The sequence below is a fragment of the Vitis vinifera genome, chromosome 7, assembly GCF_030704535.1.
Source record: "Vitis vinifera cultivar Pinot Noir 40024 chromosome 7, ASM3070453v1".
Lineage (NCBI taxonomy): Eukaryota > Viridiplantae > Streptophyta > Magnoliopsida > Vitales > Vitaceae > Vitis > Vitis vinifera.
The window spans coordinates 4,822,492-4,836,503 of NC_081811.1; the positions used below are offsets into that span (position 1 = coordinate 4,822,492).

Sequence of the window (14,012 nt, forward strand, 5' to 3'; positions counted from 1 at the left end):
CAACCACAAGTGGAATTCTAAAGGATAAACCCTTCCCAAGTAATTTAGTTTGCTCCTCCACCAAAGCAGCTAGGATTGCTTGCATTTAGATAGGTGTTGGCATTTCATATCCTACAGCTTCTCTTGGCAATGCCTTTAATCGTAGAAAGTGACCCACATCTTCCAAGTCGAACACGACACCCTCAAACTTTGATAAGTGCCATTTGGAAATGATGAAAAAAAGGCAAAGAGAGGATTGTTTGCCATTAAAATGGAGGGAAGAATCATGCTAGACGTTAGTGACATGACTGGTACCAAAAGCATTGTTTATTCAATTCATTGAATTATGTGCAAGCAAACTATCAAAAGACTTACCAACGATAAAATCTGCCCATTTTTAAAGGTGCCATGCTGATCAAAATAGAAAGTGCTTTCTGGGGACTAATTCAAGAATGCTCAATTGTAAAAGAAATTGAATTATTGCCATAGGGGTCATACTGAAGTTTGATCATCATCATCACAAGTCCCGAAGCCTTTTGTTTCAAAATGGCATAACTTGGTAGTTGGTGAATGCACAAGGCTTGTTGGGTGGTCTACATTGGATGGGTCTCTATTATATGGTGAACAATATATGTCAAATATATCAATCACGAGCACGTTTTGAAGGTCTAGTTGAGTATTGTCTGCCATTTGTGACTTTCATCACTATCACTATGAACGATAGTTCCTTCAAGGCTATAAGCCTACCGCATGAATCATGTAAAATTGTACTTTGACCATTGAGATAAATCCTCAAGTATTTGATTGTTGAGATCATTTGATGCCAGCAGAAGATTGATCAAGCTGGGAAGACTTGGGAGCGAGTGAGGGATGGTCCCAGTGAGATTGTTTTGATTAAAAAAAAAAAATTGTAGCTTCTTAAGAATACCAAGGTTGGATGGTATATTAAGTACTCTGTCATTTTACGAATGCAGGGTGGCCAGATTTGACAAATTTCTCAATTCTTTTGGCACCTCACCTGTTATGCCATTTCTTTCTAATGTAGGTGTTGAAAAAAAAAATGCTCAAAATTTCAATTTCTTTTTTTTTGGGTGAGGGGGCGGGCGGGGTAACAATCCAGACAGTCGCATGCATGACAACGTTACAACAATGATGTCATTATCGAAGCCACAAAGAAAAGACATTAAACCAATCACATGAGTCAACTCGACTTGGGTTTCCTTCCATGGACTGTTTGCTGGAATCATCCATGAATTCTTTAATGCATGGTGTGCATCTCCTCGTGAATCAGACTGTGCACAAAAATGAAGACAGGGTAATATCAGAGCTACATGAACAAATTCTATTTTCAACGACATTATTCCCAATTATCAAAGCAATGAAACACGTGGTTCCCACTGAGCACAAAGTAGGACTTCCATATCTTGAACCATCTGGTGTGTTTGACAATGGAAAGGTAAAGAAGAGTTGATGGAAATGCAACTGTTGCACTCTCCATTCCAAATAAATTAGCTTTTAACCGCAATATTACTTGAAAAAGGGCATTGCCAGCAATATTTAATTCTCCAATGATCTGCACCATCTCATTAGCTTCAGATACAACCTTGGGAATATTTTCCTTTGGTAGAAGGCTGATGTTTCCTCTTGTAACACTCCCCACTTCAGAAACAAATGGCCCCACCCTTATCAACAAGACATTCGATTTATGGGTTTGGAACGAGTATATGGGTAGTGACAACAGAATCAACAGGTTCTCTTTTGACTTTCTCACTGCATCAGGATTGCAACCACAATGCTGCATCAATGATTAGAGACAGATCTTCGAAGAAACTGACCAAAATTCTCTATTGTACCAAAATACTTAGCCTTTTTACGTAGTAACTCTGGTTAAGAAAAACTAGAGAAAGAGTCACTATGACTTTTGTAGTATTCCGGATATCGTTCTCAAGGACTGGCTTATGAAAATTGCCAATACTAGAATAAATGAATTGTTTTTGTTTAAATCCTAAAGTGAAAAACAATATGTGAATAATGTGAAATTAAGTAAAAGAAATTAAATTAATAAAAAAAATGAATATTGATTTTAAATTCAATTGATTCAAGTTTGGGGTTTTCCACAATCCAACCTAGGGTATAAAAATTAGAGAAAACAAGGGTATTTTAAGTAATATGATCTTAGGGTTTTGGGATTCTTGGCCGTTCGCGATCAAGTTGAGTTCTATAACTCACAATTGCATTTGAAACCTAATTTTTTCTTTTTAAAAACAGATTCCTAAAACCATGAAATGAATGAGATTGATTATCAATTTAAGATTTGGCTTTTTAACCATTCCTACTCCTTATAGCTTTATTTAGGGGCAAATAACGGTAGGGAAGACGAGGATAACTAATGATAAAGAATTATCAAGAATCACTAGTATCATGTAATAACCTACCGTATCATTCCCTAAACGAACTCACAGGGATAGGATAAAAAAAATGATAAATTGTCATCCAACCAATAATTAATCTCATTATTATAATAATTTACCCATTGTCCCTATAGGTTTCCTAGCCCTTAAGTTTTCATGCTTCAAGCCCCAAGTTGGCTCTTAGCCTTTCATAGGGGTGATGTCACATTCACAATCTATAATAGGGTAAAAATCCATAATTTGAATAAAAAGAAACTAAAAACAATATATTTAATAAAGAAGAAAAAGAAAACAAACCAAAGTTCTCGTCTTCTTCCACCTTCAATGTCAAATTCTCCGGAAAAAATTCAAGATCCCTTAAACCTAGAATTGAGAGAGTTTATATAATATCATCAATTACCTAACATGTGGCACACATTGGCCACTTATTACAAAATAATTTCCTAAAAATGATTAAAAAAATAATAAAATGGTGATTTCTAGTCGTGTGGGGTTCATCTAGGACAGATGGAGTGCTCTAGATGCAATTCCCGAGGTAGAGGAGGCGGAACATTAAAGTGGCAGTGGGTGAATTCGAAATTGGTGTCATTTCGAAGTGGATTTTGAATTCATAAGTTGAATTTCGAAATCATTTCGAAATGACCCTCCAACTTGGTGCAGTTGTCTTCAAATGGCCATAACTTCTTCATTTTAGCTTCAATTTACACTCCGTTTGAAGCGTTGGACTCCTGACTCACCGAGCTTCGAAACGATATATAGTATATATATATATATATATATAGACTCCAGAAAGTACTCTAAATTTATCCTCAAAATCAGAGTATATAATGCCATCAGATTTTTGAGTTCTAAATTTCCATGCAGCTGAATCATGCTTCATGCCTCATTTCCCATGCTTTCTTGCCTTCTTTCTTACTTCATAATGGTCATTTCTCATCTTCCAAACTCATGATATCCTCATCTTGCCTTTAATTACGTTCCATGAGTCTTGACTACTTATTTCCTCATTTAGCCCTTTCTTGATATTTCAAAATCTAAAGTCATTCAATTTGCATCATTTTCTTCCCTTGAACTTGAGATAAGTCTCCAAAGTACAAATTAAACTCATGGCTAGGGCCTTAGCATTGATTTAGGTCAAGTTGGGTGATTTGAATGTCCTTTAGTGCACAAATCATATCGAATATGTGTCATTAGAGCACATATTTTGGCTCAAATCAGAAACCCTTTGCTTCAACAGGTTGGACTCTCTTCTCAAACTCCTTTGCGTTGAGGAGTGATCAAGATGAGGAATTTTTTGGGTATAGAAGATGAGAAAAGTAGTAAGAGGGGTGGGTAGTGAGAGAAGTGAGGAGTAATGGTCATGAAAGATGGAAATATGGCAATGAGGGAAAATGGGTATGGTTATGTGTAGATTTATGGGTATGGTGGTATGAGGTTGAACGAACATTGAAAGATGGCCATAGGTGCATGCAAGATAGGGATGAATATGAGAGGTGGTGAGAAAGAATGGGTTTGGTAATGGAATATAGTGAGATAAATGGGTATGAGGGGTTCGGTGGGTGTAATTGTGTTATGGTAACCAGGCTTAATAGATATGAGAAAATGGAAATCGGTGAGTATGAGAGATATGGGTGTCATTGGTGAAACAAGTAGTGAGAGAAGTAGCTTAGTGGGTGTTGGAAAATGTTTTTTTATTTATCTAAGTACTTCTCAGGAATAACAGGCTTGATGATGCACTCTTTGATACTAGCAGTTATGTCATTCACTGGTGATAGTCTCATCCTGCTGGGTGGAAATGAGGATAGTATGCACAAAGGATCGTGTCTACCCAGGAAGAAATCATGCACAAGCCCTCCAATATGATTCGATAGAGTCTATAAATGACTCGCTATCAAGGATGTCGCAAGATGTATAGGGTTCCCAACCGAATGATTTCTGAGCACTACAAGTTTCCCGTTCTTCACAATGATGTGTCAATTGAAGAACATGGTGCTCTTCGACAATTTCGAAATTTGGTGGACAGCGAGAAGATCATCACTTGTTGTGGTGAACAACAGTATCAAAAGACCTTCCAAAAGCCAATCAAATAAATGATTCCATATCACCGCCAACATAAACTTCTCGTTGTGTTTCATGGGACGAGTACCAAGGAGGGCTTGAGTCAAATCTCTGCAACGTCCCTGCTTTGGAATAGTCATAGTGCGAGCAGATGACATGCTTTCATCACAAATAAAAAAATGTTATTGTCGTAGTATGGGTGATGGTTGATTAAAGTCCCAATGAGAGATACATGAACACTTGATGCTTGGACTAACCTTCTCAATCACATGCAACCGACCATTTATCCATTTTTCAAGTATTTCTTTCTGCTAAAAGCTTCCTCGTTAACCTTTGCAGCTTGAAGCTCAATTTATTCAAAGACACAAAAAACATCCACAATTCCAGACTCCATGACTTCAATAACATACTCCAATAGATTCGCTTGGTTGCAGTAAGAGAAACTGTAAAGCAAGAAAACGAGATACCTGTACCAAGTAGTACTCGGGAGGGTTCTCTGATTCAACCTGTATCCAAGCAGTTTTGGTTCTCAATCGTCACCCAAACTACATGCATTCCCTGCACACTTAGATTAGTGATTGAAAGTTGTACTTCCTCTTTCTTCTTAGACTCAGATTAAACTATATAGAAGACACACTAGAAAGTATGCTCCCAATGGTCATGCCTTGACTGTTGCAAGAAAATTCAAGAAGTAAGAGTGTCATTTAGCGACAATGGGGCCATTCAATCTGATGGGTTGTTCACTAGTTGCTGGGCAACATTCCTCAAAACTTCCATAGCCTTAGCAATTTTTGCTTTTAAAGCTTCTGGTGATTCTAACAAATGCAAAACCTCGGTCTAATCATGCTTTAATAAGAGAATATTAAATCCAAACCCATAAGTTTTCTCATATGATTGGACAATAGAGAGGTACTTGAGTATATGGTATAAGGAGTGGGTCCCATGGTGATGAAGTGTTGGTGGTGAAGTTAATGTTCTTGTACAAACATCAACATGATGCTTCATGGTAACACCTGCCATGAATGAAGTCTTAGTAGATCGGCATCTGACCCTCATCCTGTTTCATCTGGTTCTCATCACACTCACCTAGGTGAAGAGTGCCAGAAAATTACATCCATCAAACCAATACTCTCATCTCCATGCCCAAAGTACAACCTCTTCATCACCATGTCTTACTCTAATTCAAAGATGGCACCTCTGTAATAGTTTCTCTTATCAGTGTTGCTTCCAAGAAGACACAAACACTCTTGAACCTAGAATACACAACCTTCTTCTTCATGATTATGAAGGGCTCTTGATGGTGAGCTATAAGCAATGGGTGGGATGACTGGAGAGTGATTTAATGAATGTGTGGGTTATGACTAATGGAACAAATGGCAGAATGTAGTGAGAGAAGTGGATTTAATGGATATTGAAGGATGGAAATAGGAATAGTAATGGGTCTAATGAAGTATGAAGGTAGGATGGAAAGGTGGTTAGATTGCAAAGGGAATGAGTTTGATGGTAGAATGAGTGAAGGAATTGAATGAGATGGGTTGGAAAATGGGGCGTCTAAGGTGATTATACATGCATATGAGGAAAGATGAGAGTGAGTTGATGCTTTCTGAGAAGGTTTTCTTCTAGATTGTAGGCTCCACCATTTTCCGAAATTTTGAATAAACATCTTGCTACTCTCCTTAGTAACTGATGCAAGGGCTATTAATGTTCTTATGTGATCTACTTCCTAAAGAGTGATCAATGTCCTCTCTGTCTCTTCAGTATTATCAACATGCGGCATTTCTTGGATTCCTCTTACTACTTTGCCAAAGTTTTAGTAACATTATGATCCATAAATCTTCTCCGTCGTTTCCCCTTTCATTGACCAACTTTGGTTAGGAATCCATACGTCGAATCTGAATACCACTTATGGTCAAAGGCCGCTTAGATGGATGCACAGAACACCACTCAGAAGTCCTTCTTTCTTCTCATCATTATAAGCCAAACAAACTTCCAAACTCAGTGGAGAAAACACAATCAGAATAAGGATGAGTGATGATGAGACTCGAATCTCTCTAAATTAGAACTCTCAGATAGTGATATATAGACCAAGACATTTCCACAACTGAACACACATGAGTAGAGGCATATGAAGAATGATATTGCTAAAAAATAGAGCAAAAATGAGAAACCCAAGGGATCATTAGGTAAAGCCTCGTTTCATGAGTGATGAACAAGCTGCAAACTGTTGGAACGAACCGGAAGTCCACAATATAATTATTAGACATCCAACCTAAACTCAAAGAGGAATCCGACCATTTATAGAGGAAAAACAAGAGTATCAAAGACAATCAAAACAGAGCATTATATGCAAATAATCATGTCCAACCAAAACAACCCTATGACCCTTGATGTCCACAACAAACAATAAAATCATGATCATAGATTAACAGAGAATGAAGCAAAACATTAAGAAACGGAAACATACCAAGCTCAAGGTGGCCTTACCTGGAAGTTCACAACACAACCTTCCTTTGCTTCCCCTTCTTCAGTTTCTCTCCGTAAAACTCTCCTGCTCCTCAAGCAACCTCCTCTCTTCTCGCTCTTAGCTGGTATTCTCTCTCTAGCAAGCTTCACTCTCTGGTTTTTCTCAAACTATCATTCCCTAAGAAACAAGCCGGTTTCTTCCTCTAAACACCTCACTTTCTATGTTTCTTTGAATATCCAATTTGTTGTTTTTTTTAGTCCATTCCCCTAGCAAGCTTCCTAAACTAGTTTTTTTTTTCTTTGTCTTGCCTTCTCTCCCTGCTTTTTTTTTTTTCCCTCAAAGCAATCCTATAAGAAACCTCTCTATAACAACAAAAAGATATCTCATTCCCCAGCAAAACTAGACTGCAACTCTCAAAGAAAAAAAATCTCTCATCTGCCTTCAAACTTGCCTCTCAAGCCAGAAAATACTCTCATCTAGAATATTCCTTGATAGGTGTCATACTCTCATAGCTCCTCAATCCACTAACGTGATTCCATAATAGCCTCTCTTTAGGCAGCACATGACCACCCAAAATTGTGACACCCGGCAAAAGTGAGAAAAATGAGCCAAAAAATAAGGGTCTACACATATACTTTTTATTATTTTAGAAAGATATATATAAAAGTTTTATAAAACAACATAGTAATTTATTAGATGATAAAATGATAAAATATATAACAATTAAAATGTGAATTAAATAAGAAAATTTTATCAGCAATATATTTTTATTTTGTCCTTTCATATTATTAATGTTAAAGATAAAAATAAATATTAATAAATAATAATATTTTTAATTTTAACAACATAGTAATTCCGATTTTGAAAACATCGATCCAAAGATTCCAAACTCATAATTCGCAGAACGGTGTCGTTTCATGGAGATGCAGTTGAACCCTATTCGATTCTCTCCATGCCGTCCAACCCTATTCGATTCTCCGAAAATACTGTCATTCCGAACTAGAAACACGCCCTCTTTCTATCTGAAATTCAATTTTGCTTGTGGATTATCAATTAATCACTGGTAACCGCGTCTAGGATTCTCTTATTTCAACATAACTCTACAGATTTCTCATCCGAATTGCTAAATCAAAACAAAGATCTCGATCGAATTGGAGTAATGAATCATAGAGCCATAATGATGATTCTGAAGCCCCTTTCTCTTCAATCTTCATCAAGGTACGCTCCTTCCATCTCCACTATAGGTCTGAACTCAAATCCCCAAAACCCCAGTTCAGTATTCTCTCGATTGTACTGGTCTGAAACCATAGCCGAAACCACAGTCGACAACGGCGATGTTGAAACAGTTTTCCGAATAGTCAGTAGCGCTTCATCAACTCGGAACTTGAAACAATCTCTGAAATCGAGCGGAGTGTTCCTCTCAAACGATTTGATCGATAAAGTTCTGAAAAGGGTCAGATTCAGCCATGGAAACCCTTTTCAAGCTTTGGCTTTCTTCAATTATACCAATAAGAGGAAAGGGTTTTACCACACTCCGTTCTCGTTGGACACAATGCTCTATATCTTAGGAAGAAGCCGTAGATTTGATCAAATTTGGGAGCTTTTGGTTGATATGCGTAGAAAGGACCAATCTTTGATATCGCCGCGTAGTGTTCAGGTGGTTTTAGGTAGAATTGCCAAGGTCTGCTCGGTGAAGCAGACAGTGGAGTCGTTTAGGAAGTTCAAGAAACTGGTTCCGGAGTTCGATACTGCTTGTTTCAACGCTTTGTTGAGAACTCTATGTCAAGAGAAGAGTATGAGAGATGCGAGGAATGTGTATCACAGTTTGAAGCATGATTTTCGGCCAGATTTACGAACTTTTAATATACTTTTATCTGGGTGGAAGTCTGCAGAGGAGGCTGAGGGCTTCTTCGATGAGATGAGAGAAATGGGGGTTGAACCCGATGTTGTTTCCTATAATTGTTTGATTGATGTCTACTGCAAGGGGAGGGAGATAGAGAGGGCGTATAAGGTGATTGATAAAATGCGAGATGAGCAGATATCACCGGATGTGATATCTTATACTAGTATTATCGGAGGTTTGGGGTTGGTGGGTCAGCCGGACAAAGCTCGGGATGTTTTGAAGGAAATGAAGGAGTATGGATGTTACCCAGATGTTGCTGCATACAATGCAGCTATCAGGAACTTCTGCATTGCAAATAGGCTTGGTGATGCTGACGGTTTGATGGATGAGATGGTTGGTAAGGGTTTGAGTCCTAATGCCACTACTTACAATTTGTTCTTTAGGTGTTTTTATTGGTCCAATGATTTGGGGAGGTCATGTGGTTTGTATCAGAGGATGAAAAAGACTGGGTGCTTGCCAAACACTCAGTCTTGTATGTTCCTAACCAGGTTGTTTAGAAGGCAGGAGAAGGTGGAAATGGCGCTTGAGCTTTGGAATGACATGGTGGAGAAGGGTTTTGGGTCTTATATTCTGGTGTCTGATGTGTTGTTTGATATGCTTTGTGACATGGGGAAGCTGGTGGAGGTGGAGAAGTGTTGTTTACAGATGATAGAAAAGGGGCATAAACCGAGCAATGTTTCTTTTAGGAGAATCAAGGTGCTCATGGAATTGGCAAACAAGCATGAGGCCCTTCAGAATTTGACAGAGAAGATGGCTATGTTTGGGCCTTCAACACAAGTTCAGGAAAGAGCAGAAAATATGGTAGAGATATCAGATTTAGAATCACTTCCATGTTGAATCAGATAGTCCCAAACATACTGCAAAAGCTGTAGGACTCCTAAGCAAAAGGCTTAAGGTGTGGCCAAGCAAAGGTGATTTGTCTCCTTAACCATGTGTAACTCCTAAGCAAAAGGCTTAAGGTGTGGCCAAGCAAAAGGTGATTTGTCTTAACCATGTGTAACCTATGTGCTAGAATAACAAGCATCTAAATTATTGTGATATTTTTTTTATCCTTGGAAGGATTTATTCTGAGTATATCATGTATCAGTTTCTACTACTAGTTCTCACTTATATGGTCTGAGCGAGGAGTGGTTTAAGAAAACTCAGAAGAACTAGAGGGGATAGGGGGATGCGATGAAGGAAATTGCAGTCAGTGTGGTTGGGTTGGGTGGAGGTTCTACTACTTTGTGGCAGGTGGAAGAAGTTTCATCCTCATTTAAAACAGTGTTCTACAGCCCATAGCCAGTCCTCCCCTACGTAAGTGGACATTGTACTGTTTATGCAGTGATGGTGAAGGCCATCAAATGTTTCTCCTTGTGCAGCCCAAGTGAGATCTTCTCAATTATAAAAGGCTTTGGTTTGTCGGTTATTCTGTGAAGGCCAATCCTCAGCAATTGTCTGCATAGTCCCATGTCACTAGCCATGCGAAAACAACTTCACCGAGACATGGCTTAAAAAGCACTTTCGGCAGGGTTTCCGGCTCGTCTACTGGATCAATATAATGAGAATGTATGATAAGCACTTTGTCAGTAGAATTCTAAGAAAAACCACCTGATCAAAGGCAATGCCAGAAATTTTCATTTCTGGATAGAACACCTTCATCCATTCAGCAGGCATTGCTTTTTATTCCTTCGTCTATTCACATTCCGATCATGAGACATTGCTTTTACTAATTCAAATCGAAGGCTGATATAAAATGAACCTATTTCCAACATATTCTAGTAAAATATCAACTATTGCCGTCTTATTTTAATTTGCTTTGGAAGCTAGAAAGTCACATGCCGACACACCTTCCATATCTTCTATTGCTTCTCTACTTCCAATGTCATTTTTATTATTCTTGTTTCTACTTTGCCTTGTTTGGCAATTGGTGATATCATCTTTTCCTTCCCGTAGAGTTAAACTCACAACAAGCATTCCGATATTTAAAACACCTTCCCACTGCACTTGTTAATCAAAGTGTTATCGTATGGGCATTCCATATAATTTCCTCCAAAAGAACAAATTAGATGCTCTAAATTCATAGGATTGTTTCATGAAATATTTAGACAAACAAAGCCATTGAGATAAAATCCATGATGAGGAAGAATAAAAATTCATGAATAATTCTGGAACCGAGGAAGCAAATGGCAGTGTCTGCTACAGAATCCACAATCATGGTAAAAAGTTAACATTGTTGACATGGTAAAAAACTGTGACAGAAGGGAACAACAGGTAAAGTGTCTCCTAGCATTGACCGCGCCCGAAAGTCAGGATCGTACAGTTTATGCCTGCAAATAGCATGAAAAAGATTAGAAGCCAGTTCCAAGCAATTAGAGATGTGAAAGCCTTGCCAAATTTTATGAGTTATGTGTACGACTCCACCTTGTTTGCAATATTGTTGGAGAGCCAGTCCAATCCCTCATACAGCCCTTCACCGGATGTGGCACATGTGCTCTGGATGTACCTGCAATAATTGAACAAACACTTGAGAAAATTTCAGACTACAAGCAGTCACCCCTTCAAAAATTCGTGTGCATGCTCGAGTTACCAATGGCGTTGGCGGAGAGAGTGAAGGCCAAGCTTGTCAGTGATCTCAGCAGCATTCATCGCATTTGGAAGATCTTGTTTGTTAGCAAATACTAGCAGCACGGCATCCCTCAACTCGTCCTGTCAATATTCCATGATATTGTTATAGATAAGACACCACAGCTAACAGAAAAAATCCCAGTGGGAAGCTGTCTATAAAATTCTTAGCTTGGCTATTTGCAACAATGGAAAAAATCTTGGAAGCATTTTATAATTCCATTACCTCATTCAACATCCTGTGCAGCTCATCCCTAGCTTCAACAACACGATCACGGTCATTGCTATCAACCACAAAGATCAGACCCTGAGTGTTTTGGAAATAATGTCTCCACAAAGGTCGGATCTGGAAAACCAAAAAAGATAATTGTTGCCCACTTGGTTGACAAATTTGGTGCAATAATAAGATCGGTATTTAGAGAGGGGGTGTTCAATATCCTGTTATATAATTAAGACCACATACCTTGTCCTGGCCACCCACATCCCAAACAGTAAAGCTAATGTTCTTATATTCCACAGTCTCCACATTAAATCCTGATCAAAGAATATCAAGTGGCAAATGAAAAAGGGAATTAATGGGAAACATGAAAGAACCACTTTGCAAATCTTTTAACAAGTGAAAAAGGGGCACATGGGAATCTTTAGATCAAAAAATGCAGATGGTAAGAAAGGAATATGGTTAGAACAATCAACTTAGAGGCAAAAGCATTCAATCTCCAACAACATGAAATCATTTGTATGTCAAGACAACTAAAATAGGGCAGAATTCTATCTTCATTTGTTGTGACTAAATCTGAAAAGAGAATCAGTATTTCAACAAAATATAAAATAAAGTAGCAGAGGATAAAAGAACCCGGGTCAAAAGAGGTAAAGAGGGGTGCAGTATCATTTTAGAATAAGAGAACTATCTCACCACAATTGCAATATGTTTCCTACGGGATACATTCATGTTCAACTTTTTTTTTTTCCATATAAAATGATGACAAACTCACCAATAGTAGGAATGGTGGTGACTATCTCTCCCAGCTTGAGCTTGTACAGAATGGTAGTCTTACCAGCAGCATCAAGACCCACCATCAGTATTCGCATCTCTTTCTTAGCAAAAAGCCGACTAAAAAGCTTGGTGAAAGACAGCCCCATTTTTGTGTCTGATGGCTCCAACAAATTCAAAAATCAAGTCATATAAATGATAAAATAGTTGGTTCAAATGCATTTCGTGTAAAATGGCATGGTTGAAAGTTACCGGATCAACTCTGTAACAATGCAGGATTAAAAATTTCAATGATTTTTCTTTTGTAACCAAGACATGGATATGTACCAAAACCACCTGTCATAACTCTCAAAGCTTCCACTTTATGCAGCTCAAATGAATTGGGTCTCAGCCTATTTTGCCTATCCCTTTGTCCATAAAGTATACAACAAAATATGGCAATTTGCAGTGAAAATGCAGCTAAACAATTTAGATCAATAATCAAAACGTTTATATAAATTGAAAAAACGCAAGTTATAGTTCAATCAACCTTAAAATTAATTTTTAAAAGAAGCACAAATTTACATGACCTCCGCATCAAATCAGGTAAAGATCAAATCTTCAATTTCCAAATTCCCAACCACAAAAATTTAAATTTAAATCGCATGGTTCTGCCAAATACTAAAAAGCCAAATCTTACGGAAATCAGATATGAAAAACAGATAATGATAATTCATGAAAAGTAATTATCCAATTTGCCTTCCCCAAATGGACGCAGTCAATAATCATCCTCGATTTTTTGAAATATTTACACACATGCATGCAATCTGTTCCTGTGATTTCGCATTTTTCACAATTTTCATGAAATACATTAAAATCTCATTTTCGACATGAATCCATCTACAAGCCAAATCAAATATATCATAATAGATCCATATCCTGCCATGAACAAAAAGGAAAAATCCATCCAACCAAACCAAATCTACGAAAAAAAAGCTCAATTCAACGATTCAACCTAGAAATGCAGATCCATCAACCAGTTCACAAAAAACCAAATAAATCAAATAAAAACCCTTAGACAACAATCAAAACAATGAACAAAACGAATGGCACTCAAGACAGAAATCCCAAATATAGGGTTTCAAAAAGTTTAGAGTCCATTTGGATCTCGGAGCACAGGAAGGAAAAACAAGGAAATCCAAAAAACGAAAAAAAAAAAGAAAAAAAAAAAAAAGGAAAGAATATAATTATCTAGCACTTTCCAGACATTTTCCTTTAATTTCCCACCCTGATTCCGAGTCCCCAAACAGATCAGATGCAAGAGAGAGAAAGAATGGTGAAAAACTTGCCTCGGAACAAAGAGTATTTTTGGGAAATGGAGAGAACAGATCTCTCTCTCTTCTTTCTCTCCCTGCTGTGTAGCAATGTGGCAGAGGAATTGGGAATTTATAGTGAGATCCAAGTGAATGGGTGGTAGCGTTGAGACGACGCCGTTTATTACTTTTTTTACTTGACTGTTTGGCAGCGGAGCTTCTGAGTTCCACGTAGAGGATGGGGATGGGTTCTTACTCAGGGTAATGGGGTGACCTTTATATGTCTTCGTTTGCATGGATGGGTTTAGTG

The 14,012-nt window shown here is 37.8% G+C and overlaps 2 protein-coding genes across 3 annotated transcripts; one reads left to right on the plus strand and one right to left on the minus strand.

The window, feature by feature from the left end:
• Positions 1 to 7,803: 7,803 nt before the first annotated feature.
• On the plus strand, positions 7,804 to 10,223 carry LOC100245186 (putative pentatricopeptide repeat-containing protein At1g02420). The gene has a single exon (XM_002279157.4). The coding sequence runs from the start codon at positions 8,072 to 8,074 to the stop codon at positions 9,650 to 9,652; it is 1,581 nt and encodes a 526-aa protein (XP_002279193.1). The 5' UTR covers positions 7,804 to 8,071; the 3' UTR covers positions 9,653 to 10,223.
• A 692-nt stretch (positions 10,224 to 10,915) lies between these two features.
• LOC100267487 (ADP-ribosylation factor) lies at positions 10,916 to 13,982 on the minus strand. 2 transcript variants are annotated; one of them, XM_003632367.4, is made up of 7 exons: positions 13,739 to 13,982; positions 12,412 to 12,567; positions 11,883 to 11,953; positions 11,646 to 11,765; positions 11,385 to 11,503; positions 11,219 to 11,300; positions 10,916 to 11,124 (listed from the first exon to the last, which is right to left on the minus strand). In XM_003632367.4, the coding sequence occupies exons 2-7, from the start codon at positions 12,557 to 12,559 to the stop codon at positions 11,119 to 11,121; spliced, it is 546 nt and encodes a 181-aa protein (XP_003632415.1). In that variant the 5' UTR covers positions 12,560 to 12,567; positions 13,739 to 13,982; the 3' UTR covers positions 10,916 to 11,118. The 2 variants fall into 2 exon arrangements, with proteins under 2 accessions (XP_003632415.1, XP_059593919.1); XM_059737936.1 differs by having other exon boundaries at positions 10,916 to 11,300; positions 13,739 to 13,862.
• Positions 13,983 to 14,012: the final 30 nt, after the last annotated feature.